The sequence below is a fragment of the Salvelinus fontinalis genome, chromosome 3 (genome assembly GCF_029448725.1).
Source record: "Salvelinus fontinalis isolate EN_2023a chromosome 3, ASM2944872v1, whole genome shotgun sequence".
Classification (NCBI taxonomy): Eukaryota; Metazoa; Chordata; class Actinopteri; order Salmoniformes; family Salmonidae; genus Salvelinus; species Salvelinus fontinalis.
This window is the reverse complement of record NC_074667.1, coordinates 27302520-27322856: the sequence shown is the minus strand read 5'-3', so window position 1 is coordinate 27322856 and position 20337 is coordinate 27302520. Positions and strand designations below refer to the sequence as shown.

The following is a 20337-nucleotide window of genomic DNA, read 5'->3' as shown; positions in this document are numbered from 1 at the left end:
TGTTGAACGGTAGTGTACATAGATACATAAATGCATACTGAATGCACATACAGTAGAAACGACAACACGATATACGAGAAAATAAGGAACTTACTTTGATAGGAATGCACACATGTCCAAAGTTATTATTTGTAAGGAAAACAAAATTTTCCAATTCGTGCTAGACAGCGCAAATGTCTGCATACTTGATCTGCTCAAACATTGGTGAAGTACGTGGGCTATCCTCGAAGAGAGAAGTTTGTCCGGCTCAGTAAATCCTCAAACATAAAGTGTCCGCAACGCTGAATGGACTTCTATGTGAATTAATGAGGAGGCGGAACACACCTCAATTCAAACTGTTGTTAGAAAATACAACTTGTTAGAAAATCATTTGAAATTGACAAGTTGAAACAGCCAATAGATAATTAGCAGGCAGCGTGTGTTAACTATCCTGTTGGGTAATAATCACATTCTGGAACAGTGAGTGCATTTTGACATCAGGTGCATAAAACAACTCACGCTGGGGCGACCATTAGAGATATTTGGAACTCATGTATGAAAAGGTTAAAGGGTTGCCTGTAGGAGATATTTGTGCTGCAGCGAGTTGGGTGTGCTTACAGCTGGGACAAGAGTGGGTTATTAGGCAGCCTGCAGATTGTGCAATACCCAGGTACCGCAGGTTTTCCTGTCGGGTCGGCACTCTGGGTTGTCTGCCGTCGGCCCTGCTTCGGGCGTGATTTCATATCCCCATAGTTGTGTTGTAGTGAGTTGACCTACTGAAAGGGAACATACAATTATGACTATATCTACTGTTCCCTGAAGGAGGGAAACGAGGTACAGCACACTTTCAGGCCCACGCCGCCCAGTTCTGGGCTATGTGAAGAGTGGTACTGAATTGAAGGAATTCATCCGTGCCTCAGTTTAATTAACTGTGGAAGGCGGGGCTTTCGTTGAGGCACGGTGTTCATTGGCCTTGCCAGAAGTGATTCTAATGTTCTACGGGTTAGGACACTCCATCAGGGAATAGTAGTTGTAGTCATAACTGAATGTTTTCCTGGATCGTTACAGTAGTACGTTTAGCATTGTCGGCTGACATGTTGACTGGCTCTCTATGAATGAATCACGTATACCTGCACATGGCTACTCACGACGTACTCGTATCCTCATCTCTTTGTAGAGGTGATAGGTGGAGGTCTTAGCTGTTCTCTGTCTGATACACAGCTAAGCCTGTCTGATCCTGGGCCAAACCGGTGTCCGTGTCTGAAATCTGGCTTGCCCTACTACCTACTTAAACTGCATACTGGGTACTAATCATACTACATACTATTTATAATATACTGTTTAGTAAAAATGAATACAGTAAGCAACAAATATCATACTAGGCCCATCCTACTGAGAATGCATCATCCAATGCACAATTGCGTTGATTCATTCATTTTGGATTCATTTTGGATTCATTCATTTTGGTACAGGCGTCCCTTCAGCTGATTAGCAGCTGTCAGACACACGTGGGTTCAGAAAGACGATTATTTTCTTCCTCAACAGTGTGCAGGGAATTCTAATAGATGAAAAGCCGCACGGCCACTGTCTTTGTTTGTTTTAGAAAGCAGGGATTGGTTGACATCTAGGGTTAGGGCAGGGCAGAGACTAGAGAGCTAAGGTCAGCTTATCCTTTCTGACCAACAGGTGGTATTGGCATGTGTGTCTACTGGCTGGTGAGTCTTCTACCATTTTGGCCCAGTTACATTCGCATATAGTATACACAGGGTTATACAATGAGTTGTTATAGCGACATTCTCAATTACCTAATAACATAATTGATTCACAGCCAAGTTGTAAAGGCTTTTCCTCAGGCCCTCTAACCAGATAGGTCTATGGTCCTCTGTAATAGTTTACTCACTAAAAAAGCCGGAGATCCACAACAATGAGATACTTTGTGTGTGTCACCTCGTGCTACCTGCAGACATTATCCGCAGACACTCAGATACGATATAATTTGATTTATCCTTCAGGAATATTTGATACAACAAAGCAATATACTGTATTGCTTTTTACAGGTATTCTGAATCTGCCATTTGGAGATTCCCTGACTGAAAGTGTTATGCAGGCTGTGTTAGGATGTTCTCAACCAGGAGTGTCCTGACCACTCTATAGGGGCTAGCGAGGCGTCTTCAGGAGCAGCCCCCTTGCTTACATAGGACATGAAGTTCGGATTCCTAATTCTGTATGTCTAGGCTGGGGTCTCTGAACTATTTAACCCATTTAAGTGTGTTTTGTAAATGTGACATCTCTGTTTACGTACATGTGCTTAGTATGTAAAGAATGCGCATACGTGTCTGTCTGGTAATTACTGAGAGCCCTGGCCTGTGTTCGTTAGTGAGCTGTGCATTTTCTACGAACCACGTGCTTGGATATTTCACCCTTGGAACAAACTTTGTCAAACTTTTTCATACCTCGGGAGTGGTTTAAGCTCGAACTGTGTCCATGTCCCACTGCATTTATTCCGATTATCCATAAAACATCCGCAGCATTGATTTCCAGAAGGAATGGATACGTTTGCGCCAGCTAGCTATTTCTAGCCCAATTGGTAAAAAAGACTACGGCAACAATTTGCAACAGATTCAGTTTGCAAATGATGGGTTGAAAGGTGTTCTTCATCTAATTCATATATACACTGAGTGTACAAAACATTAGGAACACCTTCCTAATATTGAGTTGCACCACCTTTTTCCCCTCAGAATAGCCTCAATTCATCGGAGAGCATGGACTATAAGGTGTTGAAAGCATTCCAGAGGGATGCTGGCCAATGTTGACTCCAATGCTTCCCACAGTTGTCAAGTTGGCTGGACCATTCTTGATTCACACTGGAAACTGTAGAGAGTTAAAAACCCAGCAGCGTCACAGTTCTTGACACCTTCAAACCGGTGCGCCTGGCACCTACTATCATACCCCATTCAAAGGCACTTAAATCTTTTGTCTTGCCCATTCACCCTCTGAATGGCGCACACACACAGTCCATGTCGCAATTGTCTCGAGGCTTAAAAAATGATTCTTTAACCTGTCTCCGTCCCTTCATCTTTCATGGAAAGAGTAGGTGTTCCTTATGTTTTTTGTATATTTAGTTTCATCAGACAATTCTTCCTTTTTTAGAAATATCTCTGCTTTAATCAAAGATTGTTACATCTTTTTAGAGATTCACATTTGCTTCCGTTTTGACTATGTTCCCGAGGGTTCTCGCGACATCCTAATCTTCCTGTTATTGTTAGTTGTGTAGTGGGGGTAGGATCTTTTGACACTCTACCTTTCTCACTCATTATTCATGATTCGTTCAGGATTATCCGTAATCATGGTAGTATCCACATTAATGTAGAAGTGTTTAGAAAAACATATTATATTCTTGTTTATAATGAAAGTGACTTCAAAATGACACTACATTGTGTACCATTCATTTCTATTGAGCACAAAATAACCTGAAACGTAACCAAAACGAACTGAAAATGCTTCCAACAAGTTTGTAGAGTCAAAAGCTTGATGTAGTCATTGCATGGTAGGAGTATGGGACCAAATACTAAACTTTTGACTACTTTATATATAAGAATCTTTAGGGGTGTCAATCATTTTAACCCCTACCTTTTTTGAGAAAAAAAAGATTTGTTAAACAAAATCTATTTCTCAGAGCAATTCTATTTGTGTAAAATATATATATATTTTTTTGCATACAATATAGCTCAGTATTTTTATTATTTATTTTTTACTGTCATTATTGCTCATCTTTATCAAGGGTGTCAATATTGTTGGATCCCTCTAGATGACACTAAATGGATATAGCTAGGAATTTTAAGGATGAAAAATACGATGTACAACTAGCTTAGGAATAGCTAACTGAATTTGTTGTAAATTTTAAGTTTTCTGAAACAATTGTGCTGTAATTAGTATTTTAGCTAGCTAGCTATGTCACCTCCAGATTGTTGAGGCAGAGGTTGTGTTTTTGTAAGTCGCTCTGGAAAAGAGCGTCTGCTAAATGACTTAAATGTAATGTAAATGTGTTTATGGCATGCTGTTTATAAAGTAGGCCCTAGATAGCTCTGTGGTGGATTGCGAGCACTGAATCCACATGCTTCTGGTACAACTGATTGGTCATGTCTTCCAGTCCAGCCTCCTAGACATTATCCCCAGCTGGCCAGACAGAGAGGGGAGGTAATGCTGATGTGCTTTGCTGTGCAGTGTGGCCACTGGCCAGAGAAACACTGAAATGTGGTATATCAGACCCAGGGTCACTACGTATGCAGTGGCCAATAAGATGGCCCAGATGGGCAGCTGCCAGGAAGTAAGCAGAAGTTGGATTCTAGTGTCTTGGATCACCTCCAGTCAGTCAGCCCTACTGCTGTGTACGATACTGTAGGTTAGATAAGCTGTCCACTCCTGATCCTGCTCAGCGTGTTGAGCAGCTGTTCAGATCTCATTCTTACTATAAACAGTACCAGTTAAAACTTTGGACAGACCTACTCATTCTAGGATTTTTCTTTATTTTAACTATTTTCTACATTGTAGAATAATAGTGAAGACATCAAAACTATGAAATAACACATATGGAATCATGTAGTAACGAAAGTAGCCACCCTTTGCCTTGATGACAGCTTTGCACACTCTTGGCATTCAACCAGCTTCACCTGGAATGCTTTTCCAACAGTCTTGAAGGAGTTCCCACATATGCTGAGCACTTGTTGGCTGCTTTTCCTTCACGCTGCAGTCCAACTCATCCCAAACCATCTCAATTGGGTTGAGGTTCAGTGATTCTGGAGGCCAGGTCATCTGATGCAGCACTCCATCACTCTCCTTCTTGGTCAAATAGCCCTTACACAGCCTGGAGGTGTGTTGGGTCATTGCCCTGTTGAAAAACAAATGATAGTCCCACAAGGGCTAATCAGATAGGATTGCATATTGCTGCAGAATGCTGTGGTAGCCATGCTGGTTAAGTGTGCCTTGAATTCTAAATAAATCACATAGTGTCACCAGCAAAGCACCATCACACCACCACCTCCATGCTTCACGGTGGGAAACGCACATGCAGAGATCATTCGTTCACCTACTCTGGAACCAAACATTTCTAATTTGGACTCATCAGACGAAAGGACAGATTTCCACCAGTCTAATGTCTATTGCTCGTGTTTCTTGTTCCAATCAAGTTTCTTCTTCATATTGGTGTCCTTGTGTCTGCACAGCCCTGTCTTAAAGTAATGATGTCTGTCGTTTCTCTTTCCTTATTTGAGCTGTTCTTGCCGTAATATGGACTTGGTCTTTTACCAAATAGGGCTATCTTCTCTATACCACCCCTACCATGTCACAACACAACTGATTGGCTCAAACGCATTAAGAAGGGAAGAAATTCCACAAATGAACTTTTAACAAGGCACACCTGTTAATTGAAATGCATTCCAGGTGACTACCCCATGAAGCTGGTTGAGAGAATGCAAAGAGTGTGCAAAGCTGGCATCAATGCAAAGGGTGGCTATTTTGAAGAATCTCAAATGTAAAATATATTTTGATTTGTTTGTAATTTTTTGGGGTTACTACATGATTCCATATGTGCTATTTCATAGTTTTGATGTCTTCACTATTATTCTGTAGAAAATAGTAAAAATAAATAAAAACCCTTGAAGGAGTAGGTGTGTCCATACTTTTGACTGGTACTGTATGTATATTGAATGACCCAGGGTCAGTTTGTTGTAGCAGCTAGCTGTTGAGTGAATGAGTTCAGCTTTCATTCTGTGTCTGCACAAGATCCTTATGATGATTCCCACTGTAACTCAATAGCTTTGTTTAGAGTTGTTCTTTGTCTGTATGTAGCTATAAGTGAATTATTCCGTAGGCTAGTTATTCGTACAGCTGTCTCTGATTTGACTGAGCTCTTCCTTTATCTGTATGACTCGGTCCAGATTGCTGAACTGTTGGTGGGCGTGACCAATTGCGTGGTCTCTGAAACATTTTAGAGGCCCTCTTGGCTACAGAGACGAGATTTAGCAGTTTTAAAGCTAATTTCCGGCAATTATACACTTATTTGCATGGCTTATGCTGTGTTTATATGCTATATTACCACAAAATTAATGGGGGCGCCATGCCATTTTTTAAATTTTAGATCCTCCCAGACTGTAGTTTTTATTTTGGTGATTGTTAGTTCTCAATTATCTTTTAAAAAATAGATATAGCTCCATTATCTTTTCTACATACTTTATACGGTTGAAGTCGGAAGTTTACATACACTTAGGTTGGAGTCATTAAAACTAGTTTTTCAACCACTCCACAAATTTCTTGTTAACAAACTATAATTTTGGCAAGTCAGTTAGGACATCTACTTTGTGCATGAAACAAGTAATTTTTCCAACAATTGTTTATAGACAGATTATTTCACTTATAATTCACTGTATCACAATTCCAGTGGGTCAGAAGTTCACATACACTAAGAAAATGGTGTCATGGCTTTAGAAACTTCTGATTGGCTAATTGACATCATTTGAGTCCATTGGAGGTGTACCTGTGGATTTATTTCAAGGCCTATCTTCAAACTCAGTGCTTCTTTGCTTGACATCATGGGAAAATCAAAAGAAATCAGCCAAGACCTCAGGAAAAAAATGTCTGGTTCATCCTTGGGAGCAATTTCCAAATGCCTGAAGGTACCACGTTCATCTGTACAAACAATAGTACGCAAGTATAAACACCATGGGACCACGCAGCTGTCATACCACTCAGGAAGGAGACGCGTTCTGTCTCCTAGAGATGAAAGTACTTTGGTGCGAAAAGTGCAAATCAATCCCAGAACAACAGCAAAGAACCTTGTGAAAATGCTGGAGGAAACGGGTACAAAAGTATCTATATCCACAGTAAAACAAGTCCTATATTGACATAACCTGAAAGGCCGCTCAGCAAGGAAGAAGCCACTGCTCCAAAACTACCATTAAAAAAGCCAGACTACGGTTTGCAACTGCACATGGGGACAAAGATCGTACTTTTTGGAGGAATGTCCTCTGGTCTGATGAAACATAAATAGAACTGTTTGGCCATAATGACCATCGTTATGTTTGGAGGCAAAAGGGGGATGCTTGCAAGCCGAAGAACACCATCCCAACCGTGAAGCACGGGGGTGGCAGCATCAGGTTGTGGGTGTGCTTTGCTGCAGGAGGGACTGGTACACTTCACAAAAAATCATGAGGCAGGAAAATTATGTGGATATATTGATGCAACATCTCAAGACATCAGTCAGGAAGTTAAAGCTTGGTTGCAAATGGGTCTTCCATTTACATTACATTTAAGTCATTTAGCAGACGCTCTTATCCAGAGCGACTTACAAATTGGAATGTTCATACATATTCATCCTGATCCCCCTGTGGGAATTGAACCCTGGTCCCCCCGTGGGAATTGAACCCACAACCCTGGCGTTGCAAGCGCCATGCTCTACCAACTGAGCCACACGGGACCACATTCCAAATGGACAGTGACCCCATGCATACTTCCAAAGTTGTGGCAAAATGGCTTAAGGACAACGAAGTCAAGGTATTGGAGTGGCCAAGCCCTGATCTCAATCCTATTGAAAAGTTGTTGGCAAAACTGAAAATGCGTGTGTGAGCAAGGAGACCTACGAACCTGACTCGGTTACACCAGCTCTGTGAGGAGGAATGGGCCAAAATTCACCCAACATATTGTGGGAAGCTTGTGGAAGGCTACCCGAAACGTTTGACCCAAGTGAATCAATTTAAAGGCAATGCTACCAAATACTAATTGAGTGTATGTAAACTTCTGACCCACTGGGAATGTGATGAAAGAAATAAAAGCTGAAAGAAATCATTCTCTCTACTATTATTCTGACATTTCACATTCTTAAAATAAAGTGATGATCCTAACTGACCTAAGACAGGGAATTTTTACAAAGATTAAATGTCAGGAATTTTGAAAAACTGAGTTTAAATGTATTTGGCTAAGGTGTACATAAACTTCCGACTTAAACAACTCAGCACCAGATACAGTTGAAGTTTACACTGAAAACGTTTTACAATCCCAGCAACGATTTAGGGGAAACACTTTGTTGGGAATTTAATAGGAAATGTGACGTGGCATTGTGTAGTTCTCTTCATCCCTCTCGCTCTACCCCCCCTCTCCCCCCTTACAGGGAAATATTTTGGTGTGCTCTTGCTACTGACTCAGCCAGACCAAGCAGTCTCTGCCTGCCTACCCAGGCCTCTATTAGTAATGGAACATTTGTCTTGTGAGAACAAGTCAATGGTCAGTGGCCTCCACAATGCCTCAGTGCTCAAACTAGCAACCCCTTGGCATTGCTTCAGCCACACTGACTGACATGCCAGTGTATTTGTATACACAGTGCGGAGAAAGAGAGGTTAGATGGACACAAGTGAGGCAGGAAAAGAACCCTGGCTCTGTTGTAGCTGGGTTTTTTTTTGGACCGTTCTGCTCCAGTGTCCTGTTACATCATCAGTTGGCACAGTGTCTCTGGCTGTGTTCCAGATGGCATTTTATTCCCTATAAAGTTCACTACTTTTGATCAGAGCCCTATGGGCCCTGGTCAAAAGAAGTGCACTATATAGGGAATAGGGTGCCGTTTGGGTCGCAGGACCTGTGATGCGGACTCAATGTTCTATAAGCTCAGGGGTCAACTGTCTGTAGGAATCTCACATTGATATTTTCAGGCCATTTAAACTGTTGTTGTTTTTTTACCCTCGCTGGCCTTGGACATCTGGGTTATCATGTCTGTCTTAACCCTACGTGTATCCTTATGCTGTTCTGGTTGTGTTAGATGCGTAAAGACACATTTCGGTTGAACGCATTCAGTTGTGCAACTGACTAGGTAACCCCCTTTTCAGTGTTACCAAACACGTTACAAAAGTAACGGATTACTTTTATGAGTAACAGAGTAATATAATGATTTACTGTGTTCGAATATTGTAATATTATTAGTTACTTTTTAAAGTAACGCATCTGTTACTTTCAGAAGTTAACCGCCCCATTCTTTCCCTCTGTTTTTTCCCTCTACTTAGCACAACATTGTTTTGCTCACCCTTCCTTCACATTCATTACTGTCAAGAGAATTTTAGAGCAGATGGTGTTAACAAATTGTAGCCTACTGTACCTGTGTCTTGTTTCAATCTATTTTGCATTGTGGCGCACACTGTTGAGTCTTGGCCGCATGAGCGAAGAATCCGACCATTCAGATCCAAATGTGAGAACTGCCTACATGCCATTTTCTCTTAGGCTACCCATCCCAGCCCCCCTCTGCTCTGCATGGCCACATAAGTGAAACAATGGCCAGACAGACACCTTCCTCTCCACGGAGAATGTTTGAATATGTTATTGTCAAGGTCATAGAATTTAGGCTACATTGGTACATGACAGGCAGACAATGTGACTATTCACTAACTCCACCTTTGTGTCTGTGCTTCAGGAGTCAACAGACAACAACAATTTAGCCATACTGAATTTTGTCCAGAAGAATGCAGTGTACACATTCATTTAAGTAGCTTATTGTGAAGGTAGGCCTATGTCACTGTAAATAACATTGTAACTCACACACGCCCAAAAAACTGAGAAAGAGAGGATTATCTCTCTCCCAAAAATTGCAAATCAGGACACCTAGGTGAAGTAGAGTCGGGACTACAACAAGGCTGGACAATCATGGGAGGCTTGACCAGGGTGTTGATGTACACAGTGGGTAGGAACCTGACAGCACTGTCTTGACCGTAATACAGAGAGAATCCCTGCCTGATTCTCAGTTCTCTGGGCTGAATTGAGAACAGTTTATGATCATTGACAGACATGTGTTTCATGTGCCTTACAGGACTGAGGACTGTCGGTCTGTGTGACGCTGAGCAAGCAGCAATATTGTAATATTGACAGAAAGTGAAGATGTCAATGAAATTGTTAAAAAATATATATCATATAATGGGTCCATGTTTTGTTCTGTGTATCATTCAATGCCTGTTCTGATCATGTTTACATAACCAACTACAATTACAAGCGGGGCAAACAATGGAATGGGAAATACATGATTACAATGTACAGAAAGACCACATGTTCATTATAGCCTACTCCTGCACTCAGGGTACTATCATACATTGACTGCTGAGAGTTCCCAATGTTCCAATATGTTTGAGGGGGGCCACATTGACATTTCAATTGTTCTGGGGGTCCAGATGAGCACCACTGAAATGTGAAAATGTGCTCTAACAAGCCACCAATTCCTCCTCTCTCCGCTATAACCGATCTATATTACATTATACACATCAAGCTAACTGGTAAAATTGTACTCCTACACACCAACAGTGTAATATCCGGATGAGGTTTGATAATACTAAGTACATAATTAGGAACATACAGGAAGTAGAATTACATGATATGTATACGTTGAAATATGTTTTTTGATAGGCAATGCATTTGGTACAGGGTATGATTTTTATTTATTTCCTCTTTATTTAACTAGGCAAGTCAGTTAAGAACAAATTTGTATTTACAATGGCGGCCAACCGGGGAACAGTGGGTTAACTGCCTTGTTCAGGGGCAGGACGACAGATTTTTACCTTGTCAGCTTGGGAATTCGATCCAGCAACCTTTCGGTTACTGGCCCAACGGTCTGACCACTAGGCTACCTGCTGCCCCGATTTGACCAAGTGACATCCTTAGTCAATTCGCCTCTTCAAAACAATATTCAAGAAGTTGGGTTATTGTATTAGTAGCTATCTATATTGCTATTAAAGTATTGGTCCATATTCTAGCTAGTGTCCAACACTGATACAGTGTTGGACACTGCACCTAGGTCGTTTAGTTAGCTAGCCAGGTAGCTACAGTGCCTTGGATTAAATTTAGTCTCGCTGGCCTATAAACAGTACCACATAATGTCAAAGCGGAATTATGTTTTTAGACATTTTTACAAATTAATAAAAAATGAAAAGCTGTATTGTCTTGAGTGAACAAGTATTCCACCCATTTTGTTATGCCAAGCCTAAATGCATTCAGGAGTGAAGATGTGCTTAACATGTTGCATGGACTCACTCTGTTTTTGAATGACTACCTCATCTGTGTACCCCACACATACAGTTATCTTTTTATTTGTATTTTTTTATTTAACCTTTTATTTAACTAGGCAAGTCCGTTAAGAACAAATTCTTATTTACAATGACGGCCTACCAAAAGGCCTCCTGCGGGGACGGGGGTTGGGATGTCAAAAGAATATATAAATCTAGTACAAAACGCACATCACGACAAGAGAGACAACACTACATAAAGAGAGACCTAAAGACAGCAACATAGCAAGGCAACAACACAACATGACAATAACATGGTGCAAACATTATTGGGCACAGTCAACAGCACAAAGGTCAAGGTAGAGACGGCAATACATCACACAGAGCAGCCACAAATGTCAGTAAGAGTGTCCATGGTTGAGTCTTTGAATGAAGAGATTGAGATAAAACTGTCCAGTTTGAGTGTTTGTTGCAGCTCGTTCCAGTCGCAAGCTGCACCGAACTGAAAAGAAGAGCGACCCAGGGATGTGTGTGTTTTGGCGACCTTTAGCAGAATGTGACTGGCAGAACGAGGGTTGTATGTGGAGGATGAGGGCTGCAGGAGATATCTCAGATCGGGGGGGTGAGGCCTAAGAGGGTTTTATAAATAAGCATCAGCCAGTGGGTCTTGCGGCGTGTATACAGAGATGACCAGTTTACAGAGGAGTATAGAATGCAGTGATGTGTCCTATAAGGAGCATTGGTGGCAAATCTGATGGCCGAATGGTAAGGAACATGTAGCCGCTCGAGAGCACCCTTACCTGCCGATCTATAAATGTTGTCTCCATAATCTAGTATGGGTAGGATGGTCATCTGAATCAGGGTTAGTTTGCTGCTGGGGTGAAAGGGGAGTGATTACGATAGAGGAAACCAAGTCTAGATTTAACTTTAGCCTGCAGCTTTGATATGTGCTGAGAGAAGGACAGTGTACCGTCTAGCCATACTCCCAAGTACTTGTATGAGGTGACTACCTCAGGCTCTAAACCCTCAGAGGTAGTAATCACACCTGTGGGGAGAGGGGCATTCTTACCGAACCACATGACCTTTGTTTTGGAGGTGTTCAGAACAAGGTTAAAGGTAGAGAAAGCTTGTTGGACACTAAGAAAGCTTTGTTGTAGAGCATTTAACACAAAATCCAGGGAGGGGCCAGCTGAGTATAAGACTATCATCTGCATATAAATGGATGAGAGAGCTTCCTACTGCCTGAGCTATGTTGTTGGTGTAAATTGAGAAGAGCGTTGGGCCTAGGATTGAGCCTTGGGGTACTCCCTTGGCTTAGTGACATGCAGTGGCTGAGACAGCAGATTTTCTGACTTTATACACTGCACTCTTTGAGAGAGGTAGTTAGCAAACCACAACATTGCTTAGAATCAAAAACCTCCTGACCCAGATGTTTTTTTGGGGTCAAGTTTCACGAGCTCCTTTAGCACCTCGGACTCAGTGACTGCCTGCAGGGAGAAACTTTGTTGCGGGTTAGAGGAAAAAGAGGGATAAGCATCGGGATAGTCTTATTAGAAGGGGTGGGAGATGAGGACTTTTTGGATGGGCAAGGAGGCATGGCTGAGTCAAATAGGAATCCTGACCTAATGAAGTGGTGATTAAAGAGCTCAGCCATGCGCTTCTTGTCAGTAACAACCACATCTTATCTGTAAGGTCCCTCAGTCGAGCAGGGAATTTCAAACACAGATTTAATCACAAAGACCATTGGTAGATGGGTAAAAATGGAGCATGGTGAAGTTTTTACGTACACTTTGGATATTGTGTCAATACACTCCATTCACTACAAACATACAGGCGTCCTTACTAGCTCAGTAGCCGGAGAGTAAGGAAACCGCTCAGGGATTTCACCATGAGTTCAATAGTGAACAGTTAAAACAGTTACGGAGTTGAATGGCTTTGATAGGAGAAAACTGAGGATGGATCAGCAACATTGTAGTTACTCCACAATACTAACCTAAATTACAGAGTGAAAAGAAGGAAGCCTGTACACACAAATATTCCAAAACATGCATCCAGTTTGCACTAAGGCACTAAAGTGAAACTGCAAAAAAACTGCCAAAGAAATTAACTTTAAGTCCTGAATACAAAGCGTTATGTTTGATGGAAATCCAACGCAACAGATCACTTTAATATTTTCAAGCATGGTGGTGGCTGCATCGTGTTATGGGTATCCTTGTCATCAGGATGGACTAGGGATAGAATAAAATGAAACGAAATAGAGATAAGTACAGGCAAAATCCTTGGGGAAAACCTGTCTCAATCTGTCTTCCAACAGGCACTGGGAGACAAATTCACCTTTCAGCAGGACAGTAACCTTGTTGCTTACCAAGATGACATTGAATGTTTCTGAGTAGCCTAGTTACAGTTTTGACTTAAATCGTCTTAAAAATATATGGCAAGACTTGAAAATGGCCGTCTAGCAATGACCAACAACCCACATTTTTTTATTAAACTTTATTTAATTAGGCAAGTCTTATAAGAACAAATTCTTATTTCCAATGACGTAGCTACCTTACGACGCTGGGCCAATTGTGCGCCGCCCTATGGGAATCCCAATCACGGCCGGATGTGATTCAGCCTGTATTCGAACCAGGGACTGTAGTGACACCTCTTACACTGAGATGCAGTGCCTTAGACCGTTGCGCCACTGGGGAGCTTGAAGAACTTTTAAATCCAGGTGTTCAAAGCCCTTAGACTTACCCAGAACAACTCACAGCTGTAATAACTGCCAAAGGTGACCCTAACATGTATTAACTCAGGGGTGTGAATAGTTAGGTAAATTAGATATTACTTTATTTAATTTAATGCATTTTCTAAAACTTCTAAAAAATATGTTTTCACTTTGTCATTATGGGGTATTGGGTGTAGTTGAGGATAAAAATGTAATCCATTTTGAATTCAGGCTGTGACACAACAAAATGTGGAATATGTCAAGGGATATGAATACTATCTGAAGACACTGTAGCTACCTACATTTTGAGTGCACTAGCTAATAACTACCTAACATTTACTCTACAGATAATTAGGTTATCAGAAAAACACCTGAATGGTAGCTAGCTAGATAGTGACATAATGACAAATATTTAAGATATTAAAGCTAGAAGTATAATTTTTCCTAGGTACGCTGGTGCTCTTAAATAAAAATTCCAGGTTGCACAACAAAATATTTAGGTGCATTTGCAAGTAAAATAGTGGCACTGTAGAGCCTTGTATTGGTCCAGGGAGTAGGTTAGCTAGCCTCTAGCGTCGCCGGTAAAACTCCAGTATTGGCGCTGCACTGTATTCATTCTTGATCATTCAATTCTGTTGCAGAAGAGGAGAATGGATGGTCCTTCGCCATGTCGTAGCTACTGTTAGCTGTGCTGTGCTTTGTAGCGATTAGCAAAGTTACTCTGACCCTGGCTTTTTTGTTCGTTTGCAAAAATTGTGGAGTATGGGCTGTGGAGACATGCACGCCTGATTTAATCAATATTTATAAGGAGCCATACCTCTGTGTTCGGAGGGTGGAACTATACAAGCATTTTCGCATTAAGACAGGAATTAGGTCGTAATAGTGGCAGAAACTTCCTCTGGAGGGGTCCCTTTTAAAGCCATTAAATACCGGCTATCAAGTCACAACAAGGCCGACTTCAAATGCCGACATCAAAATTCAAATAACCAGTGCATTAATATAAGGATCAGACCCTTTTTTTATTTGTATTTTTTTCGCAAAAAATGACATACCCAAATCTAACTGCCTGTAGCTCAGGACCTGAAGCAAGGGTATGCATATCATTGATACCATTTGAAAGGAAACACTTTGAAGTTTGTGGAAATCTGAAATTAATGTAGGAGAATATAACACATTAGATCTGGTAAAATATACAGAGATATAAACAAAAAATGCATGCGTTTTAAAAATAATGTGTTCCATCATCTTTGAAATGGAAAAGAAAAGCCATCAAATGACATAGGAGTTTAGGTGCAATTTTGACTTTGCCACCAGATGGCAGCAGTGTGTGTGTAAAGTTTCAGACTGATCCAGTGAAGCATTTCATTACTGCACAACATTTTGAATCAAGTTTTCCCAAATGTGCCGACTTGGTCAATTTATACGTTTTCAAGTACATAACTATAGAGAACATACAAAAAGTTTACACACTCCCATGAAGGTCATACATGATGGAAGATTAGCTTCCCTACAGAAAATACACTAACCTACACTAACATCTAGATGGCCAGGCGGGGTGGGTGTGGGGCTAGAAACAGCAGGTGTTCAAACTGTAGAACCCAGTTCAGTTCCTACATTTGAATATAAAAATTGATTTTATCAAAGAAAACTATGCTACATTTTATCTCTGGAACCCTCGGGATGACAAATCATTGCAAGATTGCTTAATGTAAGTACATTATTTACCGTGAATGTATCAAACCAGTTGCCGTGATAAAAGTGTTTTGTTGTTGTGCACTCTCCTCAAACAATAGCATGGTCTTTTTTTCACTGTAATAGCTACTGAAAATTGGACAGTGCATTTAGATGAATTAGAATGTAACCTTTCTGCACATATAAGACATGCGTATGTCCTGGGAAGTTTGCTGTTACTTACAAAGTTATTCTACTCACATTAGCAACAACCGTCCCGGTATAGGGACACCGATCCCGTAGAGGTTTTAACTGACCGCGGCACAAATTCAAACTGTCAGATAAATCCTAAATATAATAATGCATTGAAATAGACGGCATATAATCAAAGGGATTACTTATCATCAAGGATGCATGTAAGTCAAACAAAATTGCGAAAATGACGAAGTACTAAAGGAACATCTACACCTTTACTCATCTGATAGCCTTTAGTGAAGCTCTGTGCTGATTGGACAGCATAAAAAAGTAATATGACAAGTAATATCTAATATTACTTTCCATGCAAAGTAATATTGTAAGGTGATTATTTTGTTAAATGTAACAAGTAATAGATTTACTTTTTCAAGTAATGAATCCCAACACTAATGCTGAGGACTCTCAACCAGTCATGATGCTCACAACTACTCATGCTCACTGGAGTCCTGCACTTGTTCTGGTCAAAGTCCACCCTTCTCCTCACAGTTTTGTACTCATGTGACTTCTGTCCTGGAACTAATCTATGCGTATGTATGTTTCTCCCCTCCTGTCCCCAGGCGTTCGGCAGGCATACTCCACCCTTAGGAAGGTGTTCCACTTCAGTCCTAGTATTAATCAATGTATTTTTCTCTCCTCCTGTCCCCAGGCGTTTGGTCAGGCCTACTCCACCCATAGGAAGGTGGCTGCAGATGGGGAGAGCAGGGAGGAGTCACTGATGTTGGAGTCAGCCAGTAAGGAGGCCCAATATCACCAGATGGTCCTGGAGCTGCAGAATGACCTGCGGTCTGCCAGAACCGACCTCACTAGCACCCAATCAGAGAACGAGCGCCTGGCTGCCGTCGCCCTGGAGATGAGAGAGGTGAGCTGGAAGGTGGAGGACCTGCCAAAAACACAAACATGGTCAATATGGAGAGGTCAAACCTCAATGTGGAAATACTCTTGTATCTCACTAATCTGACGAAGAGAACCATATCTTTTTAGTAGGCACTCTCACTCAATGGCCTAGTCTGGTAACTGGATCTTGGTCCTCCCTAATTACATTGGACAAGCTGCCAAGATCTCATCTCAACACTTCCACTGGCATGCAGCCATATAAGCTGGGTGTTGGGTGTTCCTCAATATGCATACTACCATGCTGCACACTCTCATGCTCTGAGTACATTCTCAAAGGACGTTCTCTGGAGTGTATTCTTGTGTGGATAAGAGTGTGGAGAACGCATAACACATTTGAGAAGCACCACTGTTTTATCTCACGCTGCACCTCCCCATTCACTGAACGTTCTTCCAGCCAGGACAATGGCAATAGAGACAAAACAAGATGTACTTCAGAATTATCAGCTAGATATACAGTACCAGTCAAAAGTTTAGACGCACCTAACCATTCCAGGGTTTTTCTTTATTTGACTATTTTCTACATTGTGGAATAATAGTGAAGACATCAAAACTATGAAATAACACATATGGAATCATGTAGTATCCAAAAAAGGGTTAAACAAATCAAAATACATTTTATATTTGAGATTCTTCAAAGTAGCCACCCTTTGCCTTGATGACAGCTTTGCACACTCAACCAGCTTCATGACAGTCACCTGGAATGCATTTCAATTAACAGGTGTGCCTTAAGTTAATTTGTGGAATTTCTTTCCTCCTTAATGCATTTGAGCCAATCAGTTGTGTTGTGACAGGGTAAGGGTGGTATATAGAAGATAGCCCTATTTGATAAAAGACCAAGTCCATATTATAGCAAGAACAGCTCAATTATTATTATTTTTTTTTTTTTTTTCACCTTTATTTAACCAGGTAGGCTAGTTGAGAACAAGTTCTCATTTGCAACTGCGACCTGGCCAAGATAAAGCATAGCAGTGTGAACAGACAACAACACAGAGTTACACATGGAGTAAACAATAGACAAGTCAATAACATGGTAGAAAAAAGAGAATCTATATACGATGTGTGCAAAAGGCATGAGGTAGGCAATAAATCGAATAATTACAATTTAGCAGATTAACACTGGAGTGATAAATCATCAGACGATCATGTGCAAGAAGAGATACTGGTGTGCAAAAGAGCAGAAAAGTAAATAAATAAAAGCAGTATGGGGGTGAGGTAGGTAAATTGGGTGGGTAGTTTACAGATGGACTATGTACAGCTGCAGCGATCGGTTAGCTGCTCGGATAGCAGATTTTTAAAGTTGTTGAGGGAGATAAAAGTCTCCAACTTCAGAGATTTTTGCAATTCGTTCCAGTCGCAGGCAGCAGAGAACTGGAAGGAAAGGCGTCCAAATGAGGTTTTGGCTTTAGGGATGATCAGTGAGATACACCTGCTGGAGCGCGTGCTACGGGTGGGTGTAGCCATCGTGACCAGTGAACTGAGATAATGCGGCACTTTGCCTAGCATAGCCTTGTGGATGACCTGGAGCCAGTGGGTCTGACGACGAACATGTAGCGAGGGCCAGCCGACTAGGGCATACAGGTCGCAGTGGTGGGTCGTATAAGGTGCTTTAGTAACAAAACGGATGGCACTGTGATAAACTGCATCCAGTTTGCTGAGTAGAGTATTGGAAGCTATTTTGTAGATGACATCTCCGAAGTCGAGGATCGGTAGGATAGTCAGTTTTACTAGGGTAAGTTTGGCGGCGTGAGTGAAGGAGGCTTTGTTCCGGAATAGAAAGCCGACTCTAGATTTGATTTTGGATTGGAGATGTTTGATATGAGTCTGGAAGGAGAGTTTGCAGTCTAGCCAGACACCTAGGTACTTATAGATGTCCACATATTCTAGGTCGGAACCGTCCAGGGTGGTGATGCTAGTCGGGCGTGCGGGTGCAGGCAGCGAACGGTTGAAAAGCATGCATTTGGTTTTACTAGCGTTTAAGAGCAGTTGGAGGCCACGGAAGGAGTGTTGTATGGCATTGAAGCTCGTTTGGAGGTTAGAGAGCACAGTGTCCAGGGAAGGGCCGGAAGTATACAGAATGGTGTCGTCTGCGTAGAGGTGGATCAGGGAATCGCCCGCAGCAAGAGCAACATCATTGATGTATACAGAGAAAAGAGTCGGCCCGAGAATTGAACCCTGTGGTACCCCCATAGAGACTGCCAGAGGACCGGACAACATGCCCTCCGATTTGACACACTGAACTCTGTCTGCAAAGTAGTTGGTGAACCAGGCAAGGCAGTCATTAGAAAAACCGAGGCTATTGAGTCTGCCGATAAGAATATGGTGATTGACAGAGTCGAAAGCCTTGGCCAGGTCGATGAAGACGGCTGCACAGTAATGTCTTTTATCGATGGCGGTTATGATATCGTTTAGTACCTTGAGCGTGGCTGAGGTGCACCCGTGACCGGCTCGGAAACCGGATTGCACAGCGGAGAAGGTACGGTGGGATTCGAGATGGTCAGTGATCTGTTTGTTGACTTGGCTTTCGAAGACCTTAGCTAGGCAGGGCAGGATGGATATAGGTCTGTAACAGTTTGGGTCCAGGGTGTCTCCCCCTTTGAAGAGGGGGATTACAGCGGCAGCTTTCCAATCCTTGGGGATCTCAGATGATACGAAGGAGAGGTTGAACAGGCTGGTAATAGGGGGTGCGACAATGGCAGCGGACAGTTTCAGAAATAGGGGGCCCAGATTGTCAAGCCCAGCTGATTTGTATGGGTCCAGGTTTTCCAGCTCTTTCAGAACATCTGCTATCTGGATATGGGTAAAGGAGAAGCTGGGGAGGCTTGGGCGAGTAGCAGCGGGGGGGGCGGGGCTGTTGTCCAAGGTTGGAGTCGCCAGGTGGAAGGCATGGCCAGCCATTGAGAAATGTTTGTTGAAGTTTTCGATTATCACGGACTTATCAGTGGTGACCGTGTTATCTAGCCTCAGTGCAGTGGGCAGCTGGGAGGAGGTGCTCTTGTTTTCCATGGACTTTACAGTATCCCAGAACTTTTTGGAGTTAGAGCTACAGGATGCAAATTTCTGCTTGAAAAAGCTGGCCTTTGCTTTCCTGACTGACTGCGTGTATTGGTTCCTGACTTCCCTGAACAGTTGCATATCACGGGGGCTCTTCGATGCTATTGCAGTTCGCCACAGGATGTTTTTGTGCTGGTCGAGGGCAGTCAGGTCTGGAGTGAACCAAGGGCTATATCTGTTCTTGGTTCTGCATTTTTTGAACAGAGCGTGCTTGTCTAATATGGTGAGGAAGTAACTTTTAAAGAATGACCAGGCATCCTCAACTGACGGGATGAGGTCAATATCCTTCCAGGGTACCCGGGCCAGGTCGATTAGAAAGGCCTGCTTGCAGAAGTGTTTCAGGGAGCGTTTGACAGTGATGAGGGGTGGTCGTTTGACCGTGGACCCGTGGCGGATACAGGCAATGAGGCAGTGATCGCTGAGATCTTGATTGAAGACAGCAGAGGTGTATTTGGAGGGCAAGTTGGTCAGGATAATGTCTATTAGGATGCCCATGTTTACGGATTTAGGGTTGTACCTGGTGGGTTCCTTGATGATTTGTGTGAGATTGAGGGCATCAAGCTTAGATTGTAGGACTGCCGGGGTGTTAAGCATATCCCAGTTTAGGTCACCTAACAGAACAAACTCTGAAGCTAGATGGGGAGCGATCAATTCACAGATGGTGTCCAGGGCACAGCTGGGAGCTGAGGGGGGTCGGTAGCAGGCGGCAACAGTGAGAGACTTATTTCTGGAGAGATTAATTTTTAAAATTAG

At 42.2% G+C, this 20337-nt stretch overlaps 1 protein-coding gene across 2 annotated transcripts in view; it reads left to right on the top strand.

Annotated features, from left to right (window-relative positions):
* LOC129842408 (protein bicaudal D homolog 2-like) overlaps window positions 1-20337 on the top strand; it is a 49216-nt gene that overhangs the window by 16102 nt on the left and 12777 nt on the right. For both annotated transcript variants that reach the window (XM_055910968.1, XM_055910957.1), the window contains exon 2: window positions 16286-16498. In XM_055910968.1, the coding sequence (XP_055766943.1) occupies window positions 16286-16498 (213 nt within the window). The remainder of the gene's footprint in view (window positions 1-16285; window positions 16499-20337) is intronic.